Source organism: Coturnix japonica, chromosome 5 (assembly GCF_001577835.2).
Source record: "Coturnix japonica isolate 7356 chromosome 5, Coturnix japonica 2.1, whole genome shotgun sequence".
NCBI lineage: Eukaryota > Metazoa > Chordata > Aves > Galliformes > Phasianidae > Coturnix > Coturnix japonica.
Window position 1 is genome coordinate 34,114,976 of NC_029520.1, and position 13,049 is coordinate 34,128,024.

The 13,049-nt window shown below is 39.7% G+C and overlaps 1 protein-coding gene and 1 long non-coding RNA gene across 2 annotated transcripts in view; one reads left to right on the forward strand and one right to left on the reverse strand.

Moving 5' to 3' along the window:
* PNN (pinin, desmosome associated protein) lies at positions 1-9,366 on the forward strand. The gene is made up of 9 exons (XM_015865061.2): positions 1-214; positions 361-432; positions 1,176-1,244; positions 2,558-2,630; positions 2,711-2,805; positions 4,845-4,920; positions 5,858-6,013; positions 6,102-6,240; positions 6,979-9,366. Exons 1-9 carry the CDS (start codon positions 102-104, stop codon positions 8,259-8,261), a joined length of 2,076 nt encoding a protein of 691 aa, XP_015720547.1. The 5' UTR covers positions 1-101; the 3' UTR covers positions 8,262-9,366.
* Positions 2,347-13,049, reverse strand: part of LOC116653544 — a 19,269-nt gene continuing 8,566 nt past the window's right edge. Inside the window, exon 2 of the long non-coding RNA XR_004307605.1 lies at positions 2,347-2,650. This is a non-coding gene — a long non-coding RNA (uncharacterized LOC116653544). The remainder of the gene's footprint in view (positions 2,651-13,049) is intronic.

Sequence of the window (13,049 nt, forward strand, 5' to 3'; positions counted from 1 at the left end):
GCCGTCCGTTCCCTCGCGGAGCCGAGTGTTGGCTGCCGGGCGGGGCCTGTCCCGCCGTTACCCAGCGGTGCCTCGCGCCGTGCCCGGCTAGGCCGCGCGGGATGGCGGTGGCGGTGCGTGCGCTGCAGGAGCAGCTGGAGAAGGCCAAGGAGAGCCTGAAACACGTGGATGAGAATATCCGCAAGCTCACGGGCCGGGACCCCAACGATGTGAGGTGAGGGCCGGCTTACCGGGCTCCACTCGAGGAGGCCGCCCCCGCACCCCCGGCGCCACCCCGGGCCGTCGGGTTGCGGCCCCGCGGGGGGTGGGAGGGCGGCGATGGGCCGGGCGGTGCCGCTGAGCGATGTGCTGTGTTCACAGGCCCCCGCAGAACAGACTGCTGGCCCTCTCAGGCCCTGGTGGAGGTAGGGGGCGAGGGAGCTTACTGCTGAGGTAAGGACATGCGGCTCTGCTGCTTTATCGCGACTCCGGGTTGTTATCTTTGCGCGTTCTGTGTGCCGGCTTTGATCCGTGTGTTCACCGTAAGGGATCGGGAGCTGGAACAACGCAGTCAAGTGGGAGGCCTGCGGGAGCGCCCGGGGGTCCATAGCGGTGCCTGCAGTGCCCGGTTTGATCTTGGTGCCTTTTGGTGCGATTCCAGCTGTTAGCCTTAAAGTTAAGGAGGACCTCCAGAATGAAGGGAGGTGCGCTCTGGTGTCCTGGGCCTCCTTCCTTTGAAGTGGTGCAAAATCACTGTCTTGGTAATTAAGAAACTGGTGGTGTTTCAAAGGAGAGTAGAAAGAATGGAAGTCACCGGGATTCATAAAACTCACATAGGGGGATTTCCTTTGTGAATTTACCTTTTCTGCCCTCTTTTATTTCTCAGCTCCATGGTAGAGCCAGAATCAAGAACAGACTCATGTTCAGTAGTTTCTTCTTACCTGAGTACATGGGACGTTTCTTTAATTCTTTTAAATTTCAATATCAAATTGTTGCTGAGGCCTTAACACTTAAGAAAATGAAACTTCTTGAACCTACTGAGGTAGCTTGAGTGCAGCAGCTCCTCTGAATAACTTTAAATGGGTTGATTCACAAACAGTGCATTTAAATACATTATTACTGCAGTAACGTTGAATGAGTATAGAATTGAGTAAAAAGTGTGCCTTGTTCAGAGATCACGAGTGGTTTCCTTTCAGGCGTGGATTCTCGGATAGCGGAGGAGGACCCCCAGCCAAACAGAGGGATATTGAAGGGGCATCCAGCAGGTGGGTGGAAAGATGGATGTGGAGACCCTGCTTTTACTGTGATTCTTGCACAGTGGAGATACTTAAATGTATAATTCTTTCTTTCTTTCAAGGGCTTATGTTGCCTGTGGAATCATGGGGGAGAGAACCATATGGGGAATTAAATAATTCTGTATATTTATGAAGGGCAGAAAACTCAAAGGTGTTGAAATCTGTAGCAAGTGCTGTAGTGAAGAGCACTTTTCATCCTTTAGGGAGGGAATTTCTTGTTCCTCATCCATTCTGCACGAAGCTCCTCCTTTAACTTTGTGGGCGTATTTGATGCAGGCTGTAGTGTATTCTTCAATTTTCTGAATATAGTTACAGCGTTAGATGCCAAATTCTAAAAGCCTGATTAAAAAACTTATGCTAAGCAAAGCAGAAAACTTATGCAGAATTTAATACAGCAGACTGCAATATTAGCCCAGACTTGTTTAACAGTAGACACAAATCGTGACTGGGATTTCCCTTTCATTAATCTTAATACCTCCTGTGTGACAGTTTGTGCAGAAATTGGAGGCTTTCCCAACTGGATGCAGATCCATCAGATGTGGCTTTGGCCATAGGGAGCTGCATTTTTCTGAGTACTTAACATGCAGTGGTAAATCTTGACAAAAGCAATACTTGCTTTTGAATTTTTGATTTATACAAAATATATATTGTGAAATGCTTTACTGGCAGCAAACTGCTATGCCCCAGAGCAAAAGCTGAGAATAAGTTTAATACATTACTGAGCTGTTATGTGTTAAAAACCTCAGGTTATCCAAGGGCTCAGGTCCCTGCTAATTGCTTTGTCTGTCCTTAACTGATTTTCAGGTATTTGCCTAGGTAACCTCAATAGCTTCTTGAATTTGAGAAAATCTTAATCTCCATATCTTAGAGTTAGGGTACTATGAATAGGCTGAGGCTGGACTTGATGATCTTTGAGGTCTTTTCCAACCTGAGTAATTCTATGATGCCTTGATGCTTCTAAATCAAACTCATATTTCTCTTACCCAAATAAACGTTTTAGATACTCTGGAAAAAGAAAAGCTCAAATGAAACAAAATCCAAAGCTGTGCTAAAAAGTCAAATAGTGCAGTAATGTGGGTTCATCATTTTTACTTTAATACCAAAGTTATATTAAAACTTAAATCACTTTTCTCACCTGCTACATTAAAAAATTTATCTCTTGCCACTCTTCTGATCAACGGTTTATGGGGATTGTTGATTCTGATGACTATATATGCTGACTTGTGTAGATGCTGTTGTTAATGCATGTTCTCCAGTGGCCAGTAATGCTTTTTATTCCTCAGGCTGGGTGGAGAGCGTCGGACCAGAAGAGAATCACGCCAAGAAAGTGACGGAGAGGATGATGATATTAAAAAGGTAACTCACAACAAAGGGAGCTGTGCAGGAAAAAAGAAAACGTTTACATGAACTGAGTTGTTTGTATTTCTCCGTTGTAGCCAGCATTACCATCTTCTGTTGTTGCTACCTCCAAAGAGCGAACACGTCGAGACCTTATACAAGATCAAAATATGGATGAGAAAGGAAAACAAAGGTATGCAGCTGTCTCTTCATGCATTTATGTGATGCTTCAGTGTCCTAGCCTAGAAAGAAACTTTAGATTTTAAAATGCATTAAACGGATGCTGTTATGTATCAAATATGGTTTTGAAGATGTACCAGAATAGCGTAGATTTGATTTAGATAAATATTGTCTCAAAGTATTTGCAGTGATAACACTTCATTCGCATAACACAGCTGCCAAGGATTCTGCTTCACAAACCACCTACAACAATAAGATTGTTATTGTAACAGATCATGATTTAGTAGGACAACTTAATTGGTTACTTTTGGATTGTTAAAACAGGAAATAAACCCAGAATATGACTATAGGGACATCCACTCTGTTGTGCTTTGTGATAGACAAGATTGCTCCAATGTATCTTGGAAGTAACCAGTTCTTCCTGAAATACCTTTATAGCTAGTAAAGATACATCTTGAAGGGGCAATTGTCAAAGACAACACAGGTGATTCTTAGTACTATTTCTTGTTTTGTTGGCTGATAAAAGGTTTTTGAGTGTGCAGTTTTCTTTTCTACAGAGTAGCTCCTTCGTGGGTTTCTGTGTTACCACTTTCAGGCTTGTTGCTGTGCATACAGTTTGACATTCCTTTTGCCTCCCTTTAGATTCTTAGTGGATACATCTCCTTATTGTGTGTGTATTGGAGTAGGTTTGTATTAGAGTAGCTCTCTAAAGTTCTTGTTAAGATGCAGTTATTTTGGGAAGAGTTGTTGGAAAAGCAGATTTGCAGCAGTATCCAACCTCTTAGATCTCCAGTCAGCAGCCTACCTGGTGTCATAATTATTTGTGTCCCAAGTAGAAGCTGAAATAGTGAACTATTTTGAACTTCTGTGATGAGGATCAGGGATCGATTAGAACAAAAAGACACTTTGTTGTTTGGTTTTTTTTTGTAGTGACAATGTCACTAATGCAGCTGTTGCTCCCATCATGAGCTCTCGACTCTTTCCCTACAGAAGAACCGGTAGTGGACTTTTACAGGGCTTCTTGCACAAAAAGTTTGTCTGTTTGAAATTGTAGTTTTAGCATTTTGCTTTTGGATTGTATTCTGGGGAGATGAGGAAACAGTGTTGACCTGTGTGTGACTACTATTGGAAAGAGGCCCTTCAGGAAGACAGCATCCATTCAAGTCTGGCTTTGCTCAGGGTCTTCTGTGTTCCCATTCATATACAGATACTCTTGGTCAGGTAATCCCTGGCTTTCAATTCTTTAACCGTTGCTGTTTTTGCTGTTTCATGAGCAATTGGTTTCACCACTGCATTGCCAGGTTTGTGCCACTGGAGGAGAGTAGAGCCTTGGGGTACTGAGTGAGAAGGGCAGTCTTCTTTGTTCTAATTAGGTGGAAGTTCAAGGCAAGTAAGAAAGTCAGCTCCTTGCTGTAAAGGCTTAATTTGGGATTAAATGGAAAAAAGAGAAGGTGAAATTCAGGAAGTTAGTTCAAAAGATGGGGATTCCTTGAGGAATTTTGTTTATATACATTTCTTCAAGTGCCCTTAATTAGATGAGAAGAATTCTGGCGTGCAGCATTTTATTATATAAGATACTGTTAGATTGTGGCAGGTAGTCTTTCACTCCTCTGTTGCTACATTACTTCTTAATCCCCTCAGTGGCATGGGGATGTACTTCAGACAACTTAACAACCTTACAATTCAGTGCCTTTTTGAAATCTCATGCTGTATTTACTCAGCCTTTTCTTCCATGCCCTCCTCTGGGGCTTTTTTTTTTTAATATTAGTGTCGTTATTTTCAGATGTTTAGGCTCCTGATTTTCCCAGTGCTGTCTGTGCTTTGTGACAGATAGGTGCTCTGTCTTACTCTTAAGCAAAACATGATATCTTGGTGTAAGTTATATCCTCGACTGCTGGCAGTCAGTTTGTGTTCTATTGCTAGTGGCCTTGTGTGGTGCTGAGCCTTTAAAAATAACCATCTCTGACGTGGAAAAGTTTCTCTGACTGTTTATACAAACATAAATCTTTGGTGCTTGAACTGAATCTCAAACTTCCTTTTGTTTTTACTCAGGAATCGACGTATATTTGGCTTGTTGATGGGCACTCTTCAAAAATTTAAGCAGGAGTCCACAGTTGCTACTGAGAGGGTACTTATTTTTAGTTCTATAAATCTTTTGATTGTGAATAATAAAACCATATTGTGTGATTAAACTGCTCTAAATAGCAATGAAGATTTCCATAGTGTGGGCTGCAGATGTCGCAAATTGGTAATGGTACAAATAGATTTTTATTTGCTTTGATTTAGTGGAATTGAGGTGGGGAAGCAGGAAAGAGACTGTAGTGATTTAATGACGCTGCAACACTTTCTGACCATTGCAGAAGTGGTAATGTGGTGATCTATGTGTGCTTCTTAATCTCAGTTCATCTTTAAAACATGTAAAATTCAAAATAAATCCTCTTTTCTTATTGATATTACTTCTAAAATACCTGAAATTTAATCAGAATTATACAGAAATGAACAGGTAAAGCTATACAAGTGGCTTTTTGCCCTACGGTAGAGAAAATGAGCATTCCTAATTTTAACAAACAAGTGTGTGACTGTATTGAATTGCACATCTTGCATGGCTTAGTATTTCTTTTTTCCTTTGTATGCCCACTTGAATAGTGGAGGCTATAAAGCTTCTTACTGTTGTCCTAGGTGGGTTATTCAGTTAAGAATAATATTTACTTGTAGATCATAAGTAGTGTTTAAATGTCTGGCTTACAGTGTTGATACTGATTACTTTGAGATTCAGTATTTGGATACCCTACCGTTTAATCTAAATAGTATTGCTCAAGAAGTTCTCTGCCTTCTTGCCTTTTAACTAGGAAACAATTACAAGAGATGATCTAGCAGTATGTTAGAGTAAGAAAAACTGAGAGGTTTCATTGCCTGCAATTTAGTAGATTAAGTAGATAAAGATTATTTGTTCTTTGGGAATGCCTTTAACAATATAAATAATTTACTTTAGTGGTACCAAACCAGGATGCTTTCTTGATTTAGGGGAAAAAAAAAATACTAAGATGAATATTTCCTTATTTTAGCAAAAGAGGCGACAAGAGATTGAGCAAAAACTTGAAGTACAAGCAGAGGAGGAAAGAAAACAAGTTGAAAATGAAAGGCGAGAACTGTTTGAAGAAAGGCGTGCTAAGCAGACAGAGCTGCGGTTACTGGAGCAAAAGGTTGAACTTGCTCAGTTGGTAAGGTTTAGTTTTGCTCAAATCTTTGTATTGTAAAAGATGTATATTCTTCTGTATCTTAGGGGATGTTTTTGTTTTCAATTCTCAGCAAGAAGAATGGAATGAACATAATGCAAAAATAATTAAATACATAAGAACAAAGACAAAACCTCACTTATTCTACATACCTGGCAGAATGTGTCCTGCTACACAAAAGTTGATGGAAGAATCACAGAAAAAGATGAATGGTAAGTGTTGTTTATGATATGTGACTGCTTTTGTTCTTGCCTCCCTTTGGCGTCGGTTGTACAAATCTCAGTCTTTCTGCTTTAGATACAGTAATTTCATGGTTAGAGCAGACTGTGTTCTTGCATGGGTGTTCATCGTAAGTAAAAACATTACTCCTTCAGTGATTTAATTTTGTGCTTTAATTCTCTTACAAGGGGTGTAAATGTGAGCTGGGAAGAATGGTTTTTATAATGTTCTTTATGTGAACTTTGGTGCCCCGATGTATGCTGATGCAGCAAATTCATTTTCAGAAAGGCCCATTCTACAGACTGGAAACTGAAAAAAAATGCAGGGGTTTGTTTGTTCCTTTCTTTCTTTTTAGGAATTGTAAAACTCTTAAAGCATAGCACTAGAACTTTGATTTTTTATTTCATTGTGTGTTCGTGTACCCATTTCACAGGATGACTAAATTTTCCCTTTGGAAAGCCATTTAAAATACTGCAGGTGATGGTCTAGTCTTACTCCTACCTTAGATGTAGGATTTTACTGTCCTAATGCTCAGCAGAGCTGTTTATCCAACTATTTTGAAGTAACCTGTGATCTATTTCATTATGCATCACTACTCACTACTTCAGAACGAATAAGGGTGAAGTTCTTAAAACATTTTGATCGCCTATTAGCTTATAGTTAAGGAGAAAATAGTCTTTAGTTTCTGTAGTCACCTTTCTGAAACTGTTGTTTGTGCATTTATTCCCTAGCGATCTTTGAAAGCAGGCGCAATGAATTTGCAGAGCAGATTAACAAAATGGAGGCCAGGCCCAGAAGACAATCTATGAAGGAAAAAGAACAGCAGGAGGTGCAGAATGAAGAAAAGAAGGAAGAACAGAACAAGGAGCAGGAAGAGGGTAAGGTGGTTCAGCAGGTGGAAGAGTTGGAGACAGGTAATCAGCACAATGATGTAGAAATGGAGGAGGTAGGGGAGGAAAAGGGAAAAATAGGTTCAGGGCATAGCGATGCAGAGAAGGAACAGGAAGAGGAAGAACAGAAAAATGACATAGAGATTAAAGTAGAAGAGGCTGCTGAGGTGAGGGAGAATGACAAGCAACAGGATAGTCAGCACGAAGAGGTCACAATTGTAAAAGAGGAAAATGAAAATATTCAGCCAGTGGATAATGAGCAGGATATGGCTGAAATGAATGAGGCAGATAGTGTAGAACCAGTAGATAATGAGAATGGCAAAGAAGTGGAACCAGAAATGGAATGTGATGCTCAGCCAGAGAAAATGTGTGATGTTCCTTCTCCTGAAAAGGAGAAAATTATCAAAACAGAAACCGAAGCCGAACCTGAAGACAAACAGGAGCGGCCACCTGAAGTTCAGCCAGAACCCATAGTTGAGGCCTCATCTCAGCCACAGTCTGTGCTACCACCACAGTCACCTCAGTTCTCTCAGTCTGTTCAGGATACAGAGCCTCAGGCAGACAAAGATGAAAATGCTGTGGTGTCTGTAAAGGTCGAGGCACAGGCAGAGCAGAATCAGACACTGAGTGCAGAAATAAAAAACAAGACTAGAAGTAGAAGCAGGGGTAGGGCAGGGAACAAAGCTGCTAAGAGCCATAGTCGCAGCAGCAGCAGCAGTAGTAGCAGTAGTACTTCAAGCAGCACTAGCAGTGGAAGTAGTTCCAGCACTGGCAGCACTAGCAGTCGGAGCACTTCCAGCAGCAGCAGCACTAGTGGGAGTACTAGCAGGGACAGTAGCAGCAGTAGCTCTACCAGCAGTGAAAGTAGAAGTCGGAGCAGAGGAAGAGGTCATAACAGAAACAGGAAACGCAGGAGGAGTGCCGAAAGGAAGCGAAGGGATGCTTCAGGAGTAGATAGAAGTCACAAGTCCTCGAAAGGTGGGAGTAGAGATACAAAAAGTTCAAAGGATAAAAGTTCAAGATCTGACCGAAAGAGATCTATATCAGAAAGTAGTCGGTCAGGCAGGAGAACTTCACGGAGTGAAAGAGACCGTAAATCAGACAGGAAAGACAAAAGGCGTTAACAGAAGAGACCAAGCTTCCTTAGCCTAATCTTTGCAGCAGAAGATTATTTGAGTGAAAGGATTCCTTGTAAGGAGGAGGAGAAGGCTGCCTTAAGAATTGCATGCTGTAAAAAGTCTTTTGGAAAAATGCAGACTGTTTACCAGGCATTCTTGTACTTTTTACATAATTTTGTAAAAGGTTACCTACCAAAATTATGTGAAGTTCCTGAAAATGTAAAAATAAAAGATTAACACTCCTTTGCATCTCCTTTTTTTTTTTTTTTAATTAAATATTCTGTATTCATTAAGATCCTCTGTATATTTTAATAGGTAAAGCTTTAAGTTGGTGTGATCGCTTTTTCTGTATCATAAACTTTTTTTGTAGAAATAAATGTGCATTTTAAATAAATGGAGATGTCTTGTTGACACTTAAATTCCCCTTTTAGATCATATGTAAGGAGGCAATATTGCAGGAAACGTTAGAATTTTGCTTTTCCCCTCTATTCCTTGCAATAATGGGAAACTTAAGGCTCTCTAATCTCTCCAGTGCTAGATGGGAAGGGAAAGTAATTGCTTTGAATCTACGCCTTTTTGTTTTCTTCTGTAATCACAAATTCTTAGTCAATTCTATATTCCGGTTCTATGAAACTTTTTCCTGTGTGTAGGCAAGCAGTGATTAAATGTGAACACTTAAAGCTGAGCAAGATAGCTCAGATAGCTCAAGTCAGTCTGGAATACCGCTCTCACCTGCTTTCTGCAGGTACTTCGGTAGTGTACGTTTATGTTTTGAGGTAGTTGATATGTTTAGTATTGCTCCTTGCTTTGATGGACAATGGCAGAAAGACTTCAGCTCGCTTCTAAACCAAGAGTCTGTTTTAGTTGCAGTCCTATCTTTGATCCCTTCATACCACTAGGAATAATTACATTGCAGTGTTGGAGTTACTCGGGACTACCTAATGCTGACATTGTATGCGTGCAAGAATGTTTCCTGAATGTATTTAATAGAACACGAATTGGTATGTTATCTATGAAGAGGAATTCTGTTTTATATGATTTTGTACGAAGAACAATAACATCTGTTGCTGTGTTCTGTACATGTGCAAATAAATGTGGCTTTGTAGACTACTCTCAATGCTTATGTCTGTTTCTGTAAGAGAAGTGTACTGCTTTTGTATGCTTAATGTCATAACTGCAGGTGACTGTACCTTACTTCTGTATCTGAAGTCATTCTTACAGATCTTAATTAATGTCTAATAACTGAATGTGAAACGCTGCTATAGTCTGGACTGTTTGGGCAGGAAGGGAATTCATCTCATGCTGAACCACAGCCTGGGGAGATTTCCAAATGGAAACAAGCAATAAGTTGATTTTAATTCATCAAATACTATGCATACACTTTTCTGGAACAGTGTGCACAGCTTTAGTTGGAGAGGGTGTTATGGACACCTCTGTACTCAGAGTAGTGAGAGTTCTGAAGAACTTGATCTTCATTGCTTACAGAAACATGTCTAGCAAGGGCTGAAGTTGGGATTTCTTCCAGGATGGATTTAAACACTGGGGAAACTCAGGTTTCTTTTCTCAATGAGTTCAATGTGTTATTCAGATTCTTCATCCATTCACTGCTTTGATATCCTATCTACTCTGCTGCTCTACAAACAAAATTCCTCAATTCCTCTTAACCTCTAAGAAATCTTCTGCCATACTTTCAGAGGACAGTGATTAGTGCATTTTTTTGGGGTGTGGGTTTGTTTTTGAAGCAAAATGTTCCGAATCTTAAGGTATTAAACAGCACTTTACCGCAAGGAGTGAATTTTTATCATGAGTAGCTGAGTAGGTGTTATTGCCTTGTGTGTTTCTAAAAGCAATTTGAAATGAGAAGTTAGCAGAAGCCATTCTAATTTTCTTGGTTTTGTTGTTGTTGAGACACATAACGTGAAGTACTTTGAAGGTTTGTGTTAGGCTTGAGATACCCAGTGTTGAGTAATACATTCTGTAGGTTTACTGAGTGGGTTTTAATAGCTAATGCTGGAGTTACACAAAGCTGCAGGAATAGGCTGCTTCACAGAAGCAGTATTAACAGCATGTACATTAAATGGGGAGTCCTGGGATGTAAAGTAGGGAATGGGTTGAGTACATCTTAATTTTGTGTTTCAGGATGCTCTTTGGGCAGCAATAAATTCTTGATAAGGTGAGAATGCAGGTATTTTGTTGCTACTAGAAAGCAGGTGATGCATTTGATAGTTCAGTTCTACTTTCAAGAAACAACTGCCACTGTGCTGGAAATGATTTTGCTAAGCATGAGCAGCTCAGTGCAACAAAAATGTTGGTAATATTCACAAACAAGACCTGAGAAATGGCCGCAAGCTGTACCAGAAGAGGTTCAGATTGGACATAAGAAAGAACTTTTTCTCTCAGAGAGTTGTCAGTCACTGGGATGGCTGCACAGGGAGGTGGTGGAGTCGCCATCCCTGGCAGTGTTCAAGAAGCATCTGGATGAGGAGCTGTGAGATATAGTTTAGTGGCTTGTGGTAGCTACAGTAATGGGAGGATGGTTGGACTAGATGATTTTGTAAGTCCTTTTCAACCTTATGACTCTATGATTCTATAAATATTTAATGGCTGAATTTGGTGAAATAGTTTAGGGGTTCTGGGAATTAAGTGCGGATAGCACGTGAGTAGAAATTCGCTGAAATGTTTTATTTCCTCTCCCCGTAGTGATGAGTAGAGCTGAAAAAACAAATACCCTGGTCTCACTTCACTCAAGGAATATGAGCAATCAAGAAGGACAGAAGCTTACGAAGTTGAGATGCTTTATATGAGCGGGCAAGAAACCACATGTAGTGCTTGCATGAAGTGGTGCACCCTAGATTTAAATAGGAATTTAGAATACATACACAGACTTTTTTTTCCTACAGTGCTTTTATACTACGCACACTGACTTCATACCATTTATATGTCTCCATTTTCTTCAGTCTTGATGGAGAGAGAAGCTGGAGGTCTCCAGGAATGTGCTGTTTTCCATGGTGTTCTACCCAGAGTCCTTGTCACAGCAGATTTTACATGGGCTGGTTGTGAACGGTAAGCTGAAATGTGACTGCATAGAATGTAAGCTTCTTCAAATGTGTGCTTCTTCACTTCACTGGGTTTCATTGTGCTCAGAACAGTTTCACTGTAAGTATTCGGAGGAAACTTGGAAGTAGTTGTTGGTTTTTTTTTTCCAAAGAAAGGAGGTATTAGTATAAAAAAAAAGCTCCAGTCAAATTAACTTCCAAGGCCAGTAAATATGCAAATAGATTCTTCCAGCATCATTTGTTCATAAGGAAAGTTCTTGTGGTTAAGCCCCAGGTGTGATTCTGAGATCCAGATTTATCTGCTCATTTTGTAACTATTACAGGACAACAGGACAAACTTGTTTCTTTCCCAGATGTTTGAAACGGGCTTCCCTGCTCAAAGAAGTTTTTCTGGGACCACAGGCATTTATGATGCCATCAAGTGCCGTGGCAATGGTATATATATTTAGCATACAGATATCTGTATTTTAGAAGATATAATTTTGCTCATTTTACTTTTTTTTCCCCAGTCTCAGTTACATAGAATACCTGTGTTTTACACAAACCTTGTTGGGGCTGTTTTTATGGTGGGGACAGTGTTCTAATATGTTACAAAACGTGAGACATTGAAACCATAGGAATATATCATCAAGATTCAAAGTATTATTTCTAGAAATACACTGTTGCTGTGTTTCCAAGCCTTTTTGTAACAGGAAGCAGTAATTCTTTGCCTTGCAACTTAACAACATAGTTAAAAAAACTTGGCTTAAAACTGGTTAAAGAATGACTGATACCTGTTTGGATTCATTTAACTGGAAGAGGTGAGAATGAATTAGTGTTCCTTCTCTTCCTTTCATTTATCAGATTTAAAGAAAATGCTTGTTTGAAACAAATGTATATATATTTTTGCATGAAACATAATTCAATATAAAACTTGATCTGCACTTTTATCCAAACATCCTAAATCAAGAGAACTGTTTTAATATTCTTCTACTCATCTGTGCAATATTCTACACAGTGAAACTTTACATTCTGTACAGAACCTTTTGATGCTTTCATAAAAATATAATCAAAACTGTATGTAGTGTTATCATAAAATCGTTTTTATGTACTTACATACAACATGACATATTTGTAGTTCAGCAGTTAGAGGCACTAAAATCTAATTCCCAGAGATTTAATAATATTTTTAACAATAGTTCCTTCCTTCTAAGAGCTGTTGGAAATAGAATTTAACTTTTTGTTAGCGTTGTTTGTCTTTTCATGACTGATTGTACTTACATTTGTTGCTTCAGTTCTGCAGAAGGGTGTCTAACTTTTACTTGTCGAACAAACAAAGTGAAGTCTCACTCTGCCTAATGTGAAGTTCTCAACTTTGTCCTTTGGAAGCCAGCTATAATAAACTCCATCAACCTTTATCTTTCAATTAAGTTCAAAGGTGATTAGAAGCTATGCTTGTATAACATCTGCAAGTGTGCGATTTACACCCTGAAGAAAAGAATGTTTGATATGTATTTTGTTACTGATGTTATGTTAAAGGTGCAAGTAACACATAACAAAGATCAGGGCACTGCTAAGCAGCCTTTTAATAGCTTAAAACCTAGAAGAGTGACTGTCGAGACTAAGCTACACAATGAGCATTGCCCGCAGTAACTTGAAAACTGTAGATCAAATGAAACAGCTAGGATGGGCTGCAACAATTTTAGCATCTCCACATAAAGACCTGAGAATCAGTTTGTCCATATGAAAAGTCACAGCC